Genomic DNA, 16,919 nt, shown 5'->3' with positions numbered 1-16,919 from the left:
CCCAACGATAACTGCTGTAGAAATTGTTTAATTTAGCTGGGATCTTCATAGTGTGCTCTGTTTAGTTATGGTTCCAGACCTATTGATTCGCCCAAGACGTTTTTGAGATAAAGTATAATTTACAATGAAGTACTATTTAGACCATTCCATACCAATTTTTATATAGGAAACCATATAAATCATTTTGAACCACTTGGTGCTGTATCATAAATAATAAGTTCCCAATTATATCCTGTACATACAGTGGTGTGAAAAACTTTTTGCCCCCTTCCTGATTTCTTATTCTTTTGCATGTTTGTCACACAAAATGTTTCTGATCATCAAACACATTTAACCATTAGTCAAATATAACACAAGTAAACACAAAATGCAGTTTTTAAATGATGGTTTTTATTATTTAGGGAGAAAAAAAATCCAAACCTACATGGCCCTGTGTGAAAAAGTAATTGCCCCCTTGTTAAAAAATAACCTAACTGTGGTGTATCACACCTGAGTTCAATTTCCGTAGCCACCCCCAGGCCTGATTACTGCCACACCTGTTTCAATCAAGAAATCACTTAAATAGGAGCTGCCTGACACAGAGAAGTAGACCAAAAGCACCTCAAAAGCTAGACATCATGCCAAGATCCAAAGAAATTCAGAACAAATGAGAACAGAAGTAATTGAGATCTATCAGTCTGGTAAAGGTTATAAAGCCATTTCTAAAGCTTTGGGACTCCAGCGAACCACAGTGAGAGCCATTATCCACAAATGGCAAAAACATGGAACAGTGGTGAACCTTCCCAGGAGTGGCTGGCCGACCAAAATTACCCCAAGAGCGCAGAGACGACTCATCCGAGAGGTCACAAAAGACCCCAGGACAATGTCTAAAGAACTGCAGGCCTTACTTGCCTCAATTAAGGTCAGTGTTCACGACTCCACCATAAGAAAGAGACTGGGCAAAAACGGCCTGCATGGCAGATTTCCAAGACGCAAACCACTGTTAAGCAAAAAGAACATTAGGCTCGTCTCAATTTTGCTAAGAAACATCTCAATGATTGCCAAGACTTTTGGGAAAATACCTTGTGGACTGATGAGACAAAAGTTGAACTTTTTGGAAGGCAAATGTCCCGTTACATCTGGCGTAAAAGGAACACAGCATTTCAGAAAAAGAACATCATACCAACAGTAAAATATGGTGGTGGTAGTGTGATGGTCTTGGGTTGTTTTGCTGCTTCAGGACCTGGAAGGCTTGCTGTGATAGATGGAATCATGAATTCTACTGTCTACCAAAAAATCCTGAAGGAGAATGTCCGGCCATCTGTTCGTCAACTCAAGCTGAAGCGATCTTGGGTGCTGCAACAGGACAATGACCCAAAACACACCAGCAAATCCACCTCTGAATGGCTGAAGAAAAACAAAATGAAGACTTTGGAGTGGCCTAGTCAAAGTCCTGACCTGAATCCAATTGAGATGCTATGGCATGACCTTAAAAAGGCGGTTCATGCTAGAAAACCCTCAAATAAAGCTGAATTACAACAATTTTGCAAAGATGAGTGGGCCAAAATTCCTCCAGAGCGCTGTAAAAGACTCATTGCAAGTTATCGCAAACGCTTGATTGCAGTTATTGCTGCTAAGGGTGGCCCAACCAGTTATTAGGTTCAGGGGGCAATTACTTTTTCACACAGGGCCATGTAGGTTTGGATTTTTTTTTCTCTCTAAATAATAAAAACCACCATTTACAAACTGCATTTTGTGTTTACTTGTGTTATATTTGACTAATGGTTAAATGTGTTTGATGATCAGAAACATTTTGTGTGACAAACATGCAAAAGAATAATAAATCAGGAAGGGGGCAAATAGTTTTTCACACCACTGTATCCATTTACTTAGTAAGCATACATATTTGAGACAATATATTATATACAGACTAGTCATTTAGCCCGTTATAATAACGGGTGCTAGAACAGTAGTGCATAAACATTAGTAGGAACAGTCTATATTAAATGGCAAGGGACTTGGATCTCATTCTTTTTGTTGGTCGTATTTTTCTTTCTTTCAGCCTTTCTTTTGTTGATGTTTACTTGCTGAGCTGACCGTTCTTCGTGGGCTGCCGCCGTGTATTGTGTGTCTTTAATTTTTTGTGACAGTAATACTGTCTTGTACGGCTCTATTCAATAAGGGGATCTTTATTTACGTGCGCCTTTATTCGCCGCGCCCAATTGAGGTCGCCTTTTTGAGGCTCGCCTTTTTGTGCGCGCCCTTATTGAAGGATGACTGTGCGCGCCCTTATTGAAGGATACCGTTTTGTACGTCCGCTGGCTTGTACGTCCGTAATATACCTTTAATTTTCTCTGGCGGTAATACTGGCTTGTATGTGGCTGTAATATGTGTCACTGTATTGTGTACCTTTAATTTCCTCTCGCAGTAATACCGGTTTGTATTTCCGTAAAACGCCTCTAACTTTCTCTGACAGTAATATCGCGCATCGCACCGTGCCCCGCGCATGCGCACTTCACCAGAAGACACCCACACACGGACACCTGGACGCACAAAGGGATTTTATATATATAGATGACTGCCTCCACCCTAGGTGTAAACACTTAAAGTTTTAAGCATGTCCCATTTGTGCCTAAATATTAAATAACATTTACATATAAGTTTTGCTTCTTTTTTCCTCAAATATAGAAGTGTGATCACAAGTTTATTAATTTTAGTCCAGAAGCACACCTGTTCTGCTTTCAGCCTCAAAATAAATATAAAGAAATGTATCTTTTTTTTTTTTTTTTTTTTTTTTTTTTTTTTTTTTTTTTTAAATAATTTGCTTCAGATTCCCAGGATTCATTTTGGCTAATTTTAACCTTTGTCTGAAAAATATAACTTCATCGAATACAAGAAATCAGCCTTTCTTTTTTTTTTGTCATTCCATTACTGGGATGTGCAGAGTTAGAACCTATAAAAGCAGCATCAAGTGCAAAGCATGACCCTGATTTGAATTGAACCCCAAGGTACTGCAGGACACACTCTGAAACAGACTCGGCAGTCAACTTAACACAAACGTCTTTGAGACTGGAAAACCACAGACTCTGGAGAAAACCAATCTGAACACTTGGAGACGGTGAAAGTTTTACACCTAAAGTGACCATATTAAATTCAAATGTAAATTACAGAAGCTGTGGGGCAGCAATGCTAATCAGTGCATAGGCATATGAAGAATAAATCTTGTGCAATTGGAATAATTGGTTCATAAATCAGAACCCAAGGAACATGACCTTTATTTAAGAGACTGGGTTGAGGTATAAAACGTTCAGAGCCTAAAATTACAAGTTTTCCAAAAGCAAATTTAATGTAACTATGTCTTGTTTCTGAAACTGCTGGATTGTTCATCTTTAATCCTGGTGGTTACATTAAATACATAAAAGTATATCTGTAAGAAATCCCTAAAGGCAGGCTGTGTAATTTGCATTATCTTTAGAATTTGGGAAAGACTTTTATCATATGTACATTAGGAAACTTAGATGAGGTACAAAAACATACTAATAACTCTGATACTTACCAAGTTTCCCTTCACTAGCAAACAGTTTTCAGAAGCAGCTACTCATTACTGGCTCCACGGTCAGGATAAAGCCTGCCTAATATTTACCTCACTTCTGAAACAATAAGAATTGATCTACAGATGACCCTGCACTTCCAGCACTGCTACAAATTCTGGCACTTTCAAAATGCCAAAAAGGAATACGCACAGCCTAGTGATATTAGAAACTGAATGAATCAGACAATTAGAAAGACACTGCTCCAGGCAGATAAAAGGAAGTGCAAAATCTCCATTAGCTTTTAATAGCTTAAATATCAATTACCAGAAACATATTAAGCATATAATTTGATTTAACATTTTAAACATTACTTGCAACTTGATTTAATTTTAATAAATTGAAGTGATTTGAACTTGTTTGTTTATAACAACAAATTTTGTTGAAAGCTTTTTAAGTTCATAAAATTGTCTGGAAAAATCACTGTGCTCTTTATCCATTTGAAAGCACAAAACATATTTCTATAAAACATAATAGACAATATGACGAAGAGGATGGAGGTGTAAAATAAACAGTTGAAATGTTATTAACTTTATTTAATTCAATCCAGAAAGTACTCACACCAAGTCAGTATACTGTATACAAAGTACCATAAAAAAAAGTGCTTGCCCCTTACTTGTTGTCTCTATCTTTGCTTATTTATAACACTCAATTGTTTCTGATCTTTAAACAAATTCAGTATAATACAAAAGACAACCTTAGTAAACAAATTATATAGTTTTTAAATGCCCATTTGATTTATTGAACAAAAAAAGTTCACCAACACCAATGTGAAAAAGCAGTTTATTTATGTAATATTTATGTGTTGCCATTTGGGTGAAAGGTTAAGTCCCTCACAATCGTGCAGTGAAATAACCTACTCTATTCAGGAAAATTGCACTCCTGAATTGTACTCTTCACTCTGGATTTATTTTACTGTGATTTAAAATGTACTACTTCAATTATGTTGTAAACAATTTTATTGCTTTAGTTGTGCCCTGTAAAGGCAATACCTAACAAAGTGAGTCAAAATATTCCAATTGTGGAAGAAAACATTTCACATGACGTACATAATCTTTGGTGGTTCTGGCATCTCTCAAAGACCTCCGATTCCTCAAAATTTCAAATAATTTCTGGGGTCCCCTGACTGATGCCACTCATTTGTTAAGGAAGCACTTGAATGATTTCACATCCAAAATGGCACTTTGCAAACTGTCTGTATTGGCCTTCCCTTGCTCTGCTTCTTCCAGCTCTCTCCCATTTGCTGCTGTTTTTGTCACCTTTAGTTTCCCTTTTTAAAAGGTAACCAACCTAGCTGAGCTTGTTCAGGCTCCAATTAGCCCAAACTGCTAACAGGCCTTTAGCAGGTGGAAATTCATAAACTAATTAGGGTCATTTAAAGGCATTTAGTATGACAGCAGACTGCCAACTGAAACTCACTGCTGTGCGCTGTGTATCACAGTATACTGTATGAACCATGTGTACACATACTGGCAGAAAGCATGCAAAGAGATAGTTTTAGAGCAGAGTGCATTTCACCCTTTCAGTTATTGTCTTATCCGAATAATGGGGTATAAAAATTTAAGAAACTGAAACCTAAATGTGACATACCTTTTTTTTTTTTTTTTTTTATCCTTGTGAACCTTACCGAGATAAGCAGGGGCAGGGTAAACATGCACAAATTACTGAATATTTTTACTCTGTTTCCCTGTTAAGGTATAAAGACAAGACTGTGCTTATTGTTTAAAAAAGTATTAATAATATAGTTTCTTTGAGTAATAACTTCCTTAAAGTCTTAACAAATGCTATATGGTTTATGTCACACATAATGTTTGCATCACATATAGTGGAAAAGAATCACCAAAAAAATACTTTGGAAACGAGATATCTGACAAGAGATTTGTCTTTATAAAAAAGTAGTAGCTTTGACTTTCGGAATATTAAAAGGATGCCATCCTCAACAATACCAACTGAATGTACTAAGTGATTTATTTCGAATGCCAAGAGTAATGAAGCCTCAGAGATGAAGAGGATAACCATCAAGCTGAGTAGGCTGAGTCAATAATAAAACAATAATAGAAAACAAAAATCTGTGTTGGCTTGGAAACCTAATTAAATATGTGAGAAAGCACAGCTGTGACTCATTCACACTCGATGACTGACTGTACATTTTCCTTAAAAAGTGACTAGAGAGTGTGGAATTGGAAAAATTTGGTGGTGGGGGTTTCACACCGGAGGTTTGCAACAGATCAGATTTAGTTTACAATTTCTAAATTTACAATAGTTTCAAAGGCAAATAAAAACTGATAATTTCAGCATATTTTCTATCAAACTGTAATATGAAACCTGATTTATGGTCTATCCTTAAAGGTGAAAAAAATAAATACATTAATAAATAAAAATAAAAGACTTCTAGATTTCAGGTAATCAGCTAGGCTGGGGGATAGACAAATAATAAAATAGTATCTTCTGCTTCTAAAAAATTTCTAAAATGCTTTATAAAATATTACCTTCTCCTGTTATGCACCTAAAATCAGGATTAGCTTTCCAATAGGAATTCGCCAGGCTAATACAGTGCAGCACATTAAAACACTGCTAAAAACACATTACTTTAACATGGCTTTCTCATAGCTTTATCTAAGTTTAATCCTGATGCTCTGTATATTCAATTACTTATCATTATTATTCATGGTGGCTCCAAAATTCGTACTAACTCCTACTTTCTTTTCCGTTTTTCTGTGCTGGCGATCTGCGCCGCCACCACCCGATCAAAGTGCCGTGAAGTTCCTTGATTGATGGATTAAAGGCCAGAAGTGCATATGACCATCAACATCAAGTTCTTCCATGAGAACTCTGAATACCACGAGGACTGATTGAGATCATTTACGTTAGGTAGAATGCCTAGAGGGGGCTGGGTGGTCTCGTGGCCTCGGAACCCCTGCAGATTATATTTTTTTCTCCAGTCGTCTGGTGTTTTTTTTTTTTTTTTTTTCTGTCCTCCCTGGCCATCAGACCTTACTTTTATTCTATGTTTGTGTTCCCTTATTTTAATTCTTATTTATTTTGTCTTTTTTTCTCTTTTCTTCATCGTGTAAAGCACTCTGAGCTACATTATTTGTATGAAAATGTGCTATATAAATAAATGTTGTTGTTGTTGTTATCTGTGCTAACCTTTGAAGACGGGTTAAAATCTAAGCAATCAACACACACAGGCCTCATGTTTTTTAATTTCATACATGGGCTGTCCAGTTGGTCTAGTATAATAATACACACCCGATCCTCTATCCTTCTGGCGGATTTTCCTCTTCAGATAGAGACATCGATTTTCACCGCTTCCTCTCGGCACTGCTCATCCAACTGACCACTCTTGCTAGTATAATAAATACAGCGGTGGTAGCTACTGCACTGGCCTGCTTTATCAACTCTATCCTAGGCATGTCAGGACTTTGGTTTACTGACATGCAAATCAATTTATTGTTATTTTCAAAAGTTATTAGTCATTAACATTTCAGCAATAAACCTTTTTCATGTGGCCTGCACAGGTGCAAAAAAGTTGCTAGCATGGTGCTGTTGCTGGCATATATCCAACAGAATAAGACCAATATCTTATTTATAGACCCTTATTTGGTATTTTCATTTTCATTTTTTTTTTACCCTTCTACATGTTTCGTCTCTTTTAAATTTTTTCCACCTAACCCAAGCATCCAGATGTACACACAGAAACACAGACACACAGTTGTCTTTTTATTAAGGTAGATGGATAAGATGATATCTGCCTATCTAAAACTTAACTCTCTTTTAACACTTTCAGTGCAATAATTATTGAAATGTATTGTGTAATGCAGCAGTAAAAAAAAAAAAATTGCATTTTTCATTCCAACAGATTACAAACATTAGCACTGCTTTTATAAATCCCAAGCCAAATGGCACATCAAAAAGACAGCAACTGGACGGACACACAATTACACAAGAATACAAATGGACACTTGTTCCTTTATTAAGGTGCAAGTGGTGGATGACTCATGTCAGGCACAATTAGAATTTGGCCTATAATCCAAAAACATGTAGTATATTTAAATTTAAAAAATGGAATATGGAAAGTTTATAATATGGAATATTAAAATCCATACCCATAATAAATATATTTAAAGTTGTTTTTTAACATGATAACAAATTACCTGTAGATTTTCTTCAACCATTAACATACACAAAGCACAAGATTATGTGTGCCAGAAACTAGTCGTATTACACATTCTCCAGTACAGTTGTGAAACTGTATAAAATGACATTCGTAACTTGTTGGATATTGTGATAGTGCAAGTACATTTGATTAAACAGTGGAACCTCGGTTTGCAAGTAACTTGGTTTACAAGTGTTTTGCAAGACGAGCTAAAATTTTTAATAAATTTTGACTTGATAAACGAGCGAGGTCTTGCAACACGAGTAGTATGTATACACTTTGTCTGCTGAGCATCATGTGATTATAACTGAGCTGATGGTTCTTTTCTCTCTCTCTCGCTGCGGGATTGTGGGCAATCGTCTCCTATTCTCCGTCTGAGTCAGCATGCTTCACTCATTTAGTCAACATCCGTACGAGCGTATACTGTTTACTACAGCATTGTGACTCTGTGTGTGTGTGTGCTGTGATGTGCGAGTCCCTGTCTTGCACCCCAAAACATGAAGCTTGAGTCTCAGTACAATAGCAACACCAGCTTTATTCCACTTGAAACAGCAACAGCGCGGTTATTTATTGTAGCGGGATCTGCCACTCTCCTATATACAGACACAGCAGTCAGGCAGGGTCATGTACAAGTAATACTGTGCCCTGTGCATTTATAATGTTCCTTGTATCACCCATCGACGGCAGGCGCTTATAGCATGTCCACGATCTTTTCGGATTCCCTTTTATGGCGAACTGCTACAGCGCTGGGAGACTGCGACTGCTTTGGGACGCTCTTCTGCGTGTCGTCCTATCGGGTGGAATCCCACAAGAGTTTAGAAACTCACTCATACCAGCCATGATTCTTTTCAAAGGTAAAGGGCAGGTTAATTTGTTTTATGTATTTTTACTTTATAGTTTGTATTAATCATTTTTATATGAATAGTTTTGGGTTGTGGAACGAATCATCTGAGTTTCCATTATTTCTTATGGGGAAATTCACTTTGATATACGAGTGCTTTGGACTGCGAGCACGTTTTCAGAACAAATTATGCTCGCAAACCGAGGTTCCACTGTATTAGATACAATATATTGACCCCATAGGGAAATTTAGATACATACAGCTGCTGAAACATAAAAAGCATCCATCAATCTGTCTAAATGTACCTAGCCTTGTTTATTAGTGCTTTATGGTGTCTTTGAGTGTTTAGAGAGGCGCCTACAAATAAATAAAATGTATTATTATTAGTGCCAAGATTTTGGCACTGACATCTTCTAGCATGTAAAGTCTCAGTAATAAATATGCCTACTTATTTGTGATTTTGGATGAATGGATACAGGAAGAAATGGTAGCACAAAAGTTGCCAAACTATACAGACACTGCAGTATACAGCTGACTATTCACTTTTTGTGTGTGCGGAACAGCTCACAGGATTAAGTTTGAGATAACAAAGATGAACTTTGTTGCACTTTGTGGTTAAGATTGTGCAGCTAGTTAGCCTACGCTAATGCAGTTGAGTAAGCACAAGAAGTTTGTAAGAGTGGTGTTATAAATGTCTGATATTTTAAATCAAGTTTTTTACACCTTGCTACACAAATGTATTCATCTATAAATTTGCTACTTTTCTATGCCTGCTTATCCAATTCAAGTGAAACGGGTCCAGAACCTTTCTGAGCATCATCAAGAGCATCTAAACAGCAAAGACACATAGAATAAATTACCAAGTAGTGTGGTGGATAGTACGTATTTTTGGGCCTTTAAATGTTGACTTGATATAATTTTCAAAATTTGTAGGTGAACAGAATAAAAGAGCTTGTTGGGTTGAATGGCCTATTCTCATCAAAACTGTTCTAATGTTCTAAACTCTTAAGGATTGTTTGATTAACAGGTAAAAAATAAATTACATGTTCTTGAAAATAAAATGTTCTGTTTCATAAAATTCTGTCTTAATATTGAAGCAAACATTAATTATATCTGGAAAGATACAAAAAACAACTCAGAAAATGGTTCACCAGCTTACTTTGAATCACTGAACTATAATGGAAAATTAAAAATCAATTGGAAATAATATTTTATGGTCAAAATATATCAGTAAACAAATTAGTCATAGTGCACACTTCAAAATTTAACATTGACAACTGAAGAGCTGGTAGTTAGACAACACAGCACTAAACGGACGCCCTTTTGCAACAATATTACTAAAATATTCTGAGCCAATTATGTTATTGCAAAAATAAATACATAAATAAAACACATTAGCAATAAGTGAAACTTAAACACTTGTAAACATACATAATGGGGTCAAAAAATGTTTTCAGAGATAATAAAGTATAACAAGCAGGCAGATGTTTGATTTCAAAATCTAATTCTTATGCTTTTCTATTCTGCATAAGCGTCAGAGTCAACTTCTTACCGATGATTCTCTGGGGTTTTGCATCTGATCTGGTTCTGAAGTCTGAAAAAGATGAAATAGGACACTTTAGAGCTAAATGAACAAAGTCATCTATCTAACTGTCAGCAGAAATAAATATAATTTCCAGAATTACTTTAAAGACATTTGACCTCTTTCGAGCCATTTATTTCTTTCCACTAATTGCAGTTTCTTCTAAATTAACATTTAGCACGTAGATAGAAATTATCAAGTAACACTGAAGACAAAACCAACTTGTTAAATTTATGGGAATTAATATTGACCAGTAACAACTGATAAGCCTTAGACATTTAATATAATTAGCAAAACATATACAGCATTGTGAAGGCAGCCATTCTCAGTACAAGAAATTTAATCCCCTCTTTAATAATAATTGCATTTTCCATTTTTAGAAAAACGAATCCCTCATAAGCAGTGTGCATCAGACATGAATAGAAAAGATCTCCCTCCTCGGAATTTAGTTTATATGATTACCTGTAATTACACTAAGTAAGATTCCTTGCACTATGCTGAAGGCTATGAATGTAATTTTTCTATAATTATTTTTTCATATTAAGGAAAGTGACAAAATAATATAGAATATCTAAATTATAATTTATTTAAAAAATTTGGAGTATAATTATCAGAGACACTTTATCTATGTACTTGTAGACTTTATGGCCTAAAAAATAAAAAAAAGATACACACAAAATGCACCATAGAGATAAGGTTTAGTATGGTTGAGTTTGCTCCATTTTCTAAAGAGACATCAAACAGACATCTATACATTTTCTACCAGAATTCAGAAATCCACAGTACACAGTATAAGGTCTCTGAAGGGAACTGGCTCAAGTGTAACATAAAAAAAATAGCAATGGAAAATAAATGACTGTAATTCTATTTAATCAATCTAATAATTCTAATATTTATCATTCCTAGATACACTATCTGCACAGAAGAACCTCACATTACATTAATTCAATTTTATGTGGACTGGTAGTGAAATGTACAAAAGAAGGAAAAGAATTAAAAAACTAAAATCAGCCTAGTGCATAGTGGCTCATGTCTCTTCTCATATTTTGTAAGAAGGTAAGGGATACAATTATCTTATACTCTCACTCTGTCTCATATGTAGATATGTAGATATCACAAGACTAAATAGGGATGTGTGTGTGTGTGTGTGTGTGTTCGAAGCTATTTGGTGAAATATTTTCAGGCTGCAATTGTAGTCTAGAAATTGGCTGTACTGTCTGCCACTGCAGTAGCCTCATGCATTCCAAAACATATTATTGTACACATTTAAGGCATTAAATTACTGATGTATGTCTGCATTTGAAATTATTATATTCATTGTGTAAGACACAGTTTGAATGTTGAAAATTGAAATAAAATTTATAGATATGTTAAACATTTCAAATGTAAATTTAAGTTCACTCATTTGTTCTGAGATTTTTCTCTTGAAGCTTCTACCTGCTCTTAAATTCTTCTTCCTTACTTTTGCAGTCATTTGCTGGCTCCCCATGGTGCACTGTGGCAAGCTAAAGGCTCCGTGACTGCTTTGGTATTACACAGGACTAGGGGTGTATGGCATTCAGGAACAGTAGCGGTTATATTTAATGTATCATTTTGTGTTATCTTGATTATATTAATAACAATTTGATCACAGTTCTTTTTTTTTAAGCTAATACTTTGAAAACCTTATGTTAGACAGAAAGCCCCATACGGGCTGGAAGGTCTTTTGGGCTGGAACTCTTAAAGATTTTGTTTTTTTCTCTAGCTTATCTAGATAGTAATAAGAAAATACAGAAAATCCAAAATTCAGTGTTAACTATAAAATGACAGACAGGTAAAGTATCTGGACACATCTAAAGAAAAGCCAAGCAAAATGACACCTTTTATTGGCTAACTAAAAAGATTACAATATGTAAGCTTTCGAAAAGCTTGCATACCGTAGATGCCGGAATATAAGCCGACTCGGTATATAAGCCGACCCCCTTTTCTACCTACTAAATTACATGTATTTGCCGATGACTGTTATATAAGCCGACCCCCTTCTCCAAGCAAAATTTTCTAAATTTCCTTAAAAGTGTCTTTTCAGGTATATTTATCATGTTTATCGGCGAGAATTTGAGACTGCCGGCATTTTTGATGGAAACCAGGAAGTGATTGCAGAGAAGTTGAAATCTTTGTGTTGAAACTATATACGCAAATACGGTACATCGGTGGGTGGATTCCCGGAGACTCGTTATAAATTTGATTAACTTAAATACGCAATAAATGTTTATGTATACCATGTATATGTAAAAAATGTATATTTTTAAAAACATTATTGGTGAATAAAAATATACCTGGTAATACATAAAATTTTTTGTTAAAAAAAAAGATGACTACACCTATGAAAAAACGTATGAAATATGACAGCGCATTTAAGTTGAAAGTTGTAAAGTTTGCTAATGAATCAAATAACAGTGCAGCAGCTCGTCACTTTGGCATCAACGAGAAACAAGTACGAGAATGGAAGAAGGCTGAAACATCTTTAAAAAGGCAGCAGTAAGAGGATTGGCGATTTCTTCATTCAAGGATTTTTTTATAGTGACATTTACAGTCGGTATTTTAATTTAAACTTCCCGATAATTTATTATAAATTTTATTAATAAAATCAACAACTAAAACACTTTTTTGAATAAATTCTTTATTTAATTGAAAGTACCGGCATGCAAAGTTACTTCTTCATCTGAAAGATGGCGCTGTGGTTTCATCATTAATTACTTCCGTATTCATCGGCAAAACCGGCATTGCGCTGGAAATCTTGAATCTGAAACGATACTCGTTGCATAAACCGACCTCCAAACTCCAAGCCAAAAATCTGGGACGAAATTTTCGGCTTTTATTCTGGAATCCACAGTATTGTAAATCTTTTTAGTTAGCCAATAAATGGTGTCATTTTGCTTGGCTTTTCTCTACATTCATAATGGCTAACACGGTACAACACCCTAGTACTATGGACACATCTAACAAATTTAAGGCTGAATGCCTTTTTTACAAGTACTTAAAAGACAAACTCAGGAACCATGTTCAGAAACAGATGGATACACATGGGTATTAAATGACTAAAGGCTCAAAGGTTAAGAATGCCTGTAACCCCAAACTGGAATACGTGAGTTTGAGAATGTTTTGTTCTGATATTACTGTTAGTATACAGTCTAAACTATATTGGCCTCATACCAATCAAAACTCCATTTGCCCAAAATATTACGAGGGGGGAGTCAAACTAAAGTTAGAAAATGTACATAGTAATTTGCACTAGTGACTGTAGTACCCCTTTGGCATGTAGTGATTGATAAAAATTCAGGTGCACGAGTGGCTGTGAGGACAAGAAAAACTTTTAATTCTGCTGGAATCCAGACACTTCCAGGCAGGTGGCACAAGTGTATTGAGAAGGGTGGAGACGATATTGAGAAATGACATTATCAGTTTTGTTAAGGTTCGTTCCATTTACAAAATACAAACTGACAAACACTGGAAAGTAATTTTAAGAGAAGCATGTGGCAAAAGCCATTATGGTGTCAAGCATTCACCCACCTCAGTCCCATATGGGGCTCAACAAAGCACAGTGACGTAACATTACCTTTACAATATAACAGTCATTCAGGCTAATTTATTTTTACATAGCACACTTCTCTCTAAAATGAAATGTGAAAACCATAGAGGAACTTCCACTTTTACACACAAAAAAATGGAAAATGGACATGTACACATAAAGGTGCAAAGGCCACACAAGCTTGAGCCTAAAAGCTCAAACTAAATGAGTAAGTGCTTTGTAATATATTTTGTTTTGTCATGTTAAATAGTCTTAAGCCTGTTTTAACGTATCACTTTGTTTTTATCAATCACAGTCTGAGGAATTGCCAAAATGAAGTCTACTTTTGCACATTAATGGGACATTAAATGTAACACACTAACCCAAAGATGTGAAGCTCTATTGAAAACAGACAACAAGAACTGAGCTTTTTAAGTTACACTTTTGTAACATATGTATTCATTTTGAATCTGACAACCTGTATACAAACTTCAAGTGATACACTGAGATCGATTGAGATGGATGTTGTATAAGAATAACATTAAATTGAGACTGTATAACTGATACTGTAAGCAATTGAACATACAAGTGATTTCTACGTTTTAGGTGTAAGCCAATAAAACAGCTTCCCTTTCCCAAGTAAGGTTTTTGTCATCCCTCATCTACAAAAGCTGTAACTAAGTTTTTATTTGTGCAATTTTACCTAAGTGTGAATTCTTTGCTGTTCATTCCCTCTACTATATATATGAAGTGCAAATACTGTACACAAGATATACAAATGCTTAAAAATACAAATGTGCAAAATGTGTTCAGCAAGAATTCTTTCAAAAAAATAAATTCCATATCAGCTCTTACTGCAGGAAAATGCATAAGTACATTTGTATAGAACTGTGTCAAAATATAATAAACAAAAAGTAGATCATGAAATATGATTTAGGAAGACTTTTAGTCTCAAGATCTTTCAGAGTAAAATATATTCAGATAAAAAGCAGATGAAACTTGAAAGAAATTTCACCTTCAGTAAAAAAAAAAAAGCTCATCACACACTTCCAAATATGTCTAAAGGAAATGCATTTCTCAGATCTACACTTATTATTTAATACCTTCCTTCCCTTGGCTGCTAATTTTCTGGGTATAAAAGGGAAAAGTTTATATTATATCAAAACATATAATGCCTACACCATCTTGAAGCACAACATACTTTTAACAAATGAATGAGAAGCTTGTAAACTTCACAGGCTTAACCTCTGGAGCATCATTACAGGAAAAAAAAAAAAACAAGTATCGCATTTGATATTTTTTCAATTTTGAGGCCATACAGTATTTCTGTTTATCTCGAGTCAGAAGTCCCAAACTCAGCTCCAGGAAGGCATCAGTAGCTGTAGCTTTTTGTTCCTCCCACTGACTTAATTAGTGCTGCTATTTGAGCAGACTTGTTTTGCCTTAAATTTTAATGGATTTACTTTGTAAGATCCAGAATCCTTAATTGTTTCTTTTTCCTTAACTAGCAGCTGAAGACTTTGTTTTCCTCTTCTCCATTGGCAGCTGGCCAAATTCTGCATTCTGATAACTTTTTTTATATTTAACCAGTGAGACTAATTTCTGATTCACTCCATATTAATATAAAGATATGTGATATATGTGGGCAAAGTTTTAAGATTATGTAACTTTACTGTTATTATTATACAGTTGTAAATCTATAAAGAATGCTCTGATTCTGTGCACAAATGAACCAAAATACAATAAAAACTGAATTAAACATGGATGTTAATTGCAATATCCAGGTAAATCACGCATATAGGGAAAACTTGCCAAGTTCATCCTGATAGTAGCAGGATCAAGATCTAATTCAATCACTCCAGACAAGAATTATAATTCCAGATAGGAGTGTGCGAAATGAATTGTCTACAATAATATCTTAATTGTTGTTTTAATGATGTGCGGGTTGAAATTACCGAGTATGTCACTCACTGTGCAAAAAACAATCAAAAACACACCCTGACCGTCCACGCATTCATTGCCTCATATAACCTAATAGGATAGACTATTATGTGTGTGCAAAGCGAGTGCATAGGCAGATAAAGTCCTTGCAGCGGGTCGTGGGATGGGGCAGAGATGGAGTTCAGGGAAGCAAGGTGCAGAGCTCAGAGGGGCATGCATATACATGGTGGGGTTAGGATTACAGGCCTGTGCAAGTAATGTTATCCATGTTTGAACAGTTAAATGTGGGTGACTCAGAGTTTGTCATCCCAACTCATCTTGTTTGCAGCTGTGGGAAGATTTACTTGATTTGCCAAAGCATTTCTTCATTTTCCTCCCAAAACGATCGGTTCATAAAATCCAATGTAAGCACCAAAATGTTAAGTTATTATACGTTTTAAAATGAATTTCTTTAATCTGTCTTCTGCTTAACACTTAGGTGTCAACCTGGGTCAAAGCCCACGAACTGTAACACGTTAGCAGTTCATTTAAACAAAAAACGCTACAATAATGATGACAGTACTGAAGCCATTACAACAGCAGCTACAAAAGAACTGATGGCTATGGTGACAGAGGATGACAGCCCTACCCTGAGGCCATTCAACTGCTTCAGTTCACCCTATGGCTGGAGAAGTTGGAGCAGGTGATGGCACAAGGGAGGGAGCAAAAAACAAATAAAAATGTCTGTAGGCAACTATTTCAAAAAAACTCTGGAATTAAGAGAAGACGAACCTCTGCACACTGCCATTGAAAAAGAGATCAAGAGCTACTTGATGATACCTGAAGTGGACAGTGAAGTAAATCCACTTGAATGGTGGAAAACACAAAAAGTACATTTCCCCAAATTGGGGAAACTTACAAAAAAAATACTTGTGCATCCCTGCCGCAAGCAGGCCTTCTGAGAGGGTTTTCAGCACCAGAGAAAGTGTTGTAACACGTAACAGTGCTGCTCTGAAGCCAGATGCTCTGGACAGACTAGTGATTTTGTCACAAAGCTTGATGTTTCCTCAGTAGAATTTTACAATTGTTTTATTTTTTCTGACCTCTTTGTAAAATACTGGACAGAACCTGAAGTTAGTAATTTGTTTAAAAGTGTTATAGGTTTGGGTTTTTTTGTATCTTTGTGCAATACAGTATATGGCAGAACCTGTTTACAAATGCTATATTTTTTATTCTGTGCAGTATTTGACAGAACTTTGGCTTTTTACACTAAAGTACAGTATATGTTTAATTTTTCTTCT

At 35.4% G+C, this 16,919-nt stretch overlaps 1 protein-coding gene across 6 annotated transcripts in view; it reads right to left on the bottom strand.

Annotated features, from left to right (window-relative positions):
• pard3aa (par-3 family cell polarity regulator alpha, a) overlaps positions 1-16,919 on the bottom strand; it is a 971,084-nt gene that overhangs the window by 451,546 nt on the left and 502,619 nt on the right. For all 6 annotated transcript variants that reach the window (XM_028804116.2, XM_028804120.2, XM_051929054.1 and 3 more), the window contains one exon: positions 10,122-10,163. In XM_028804116.2, the coding sequence (XP_028659949.1) occupies positions 10,122-10,163 (42 nt within the window). The remainder of the gene's footprint in view (positions 1-10,121; positions 10,164-16,919) is intronic.

The sequence above is a fragment of the Erpetoichthys calabaricus genome, chromosome 6 (genome assembly GCF_900747795.2).
Source record: "Erpetoichthys calabaricus chromosome 6, fErpCal1.3, whole genome shotgun sequence".
In the NCBI taxonomy this organism is placed as follows: Eukaryota; Metazoa; Chordata; class Cladistia; order Polypteriformes; family Polypteridae; genus Erpetoichthys; species Erpetoichthys calabaricus.
The sequence above is the reverse complement of the archived record's forward strand: the minus strand, read 5'-3'. Positions and strand labels throughout refer to the sequence as shown.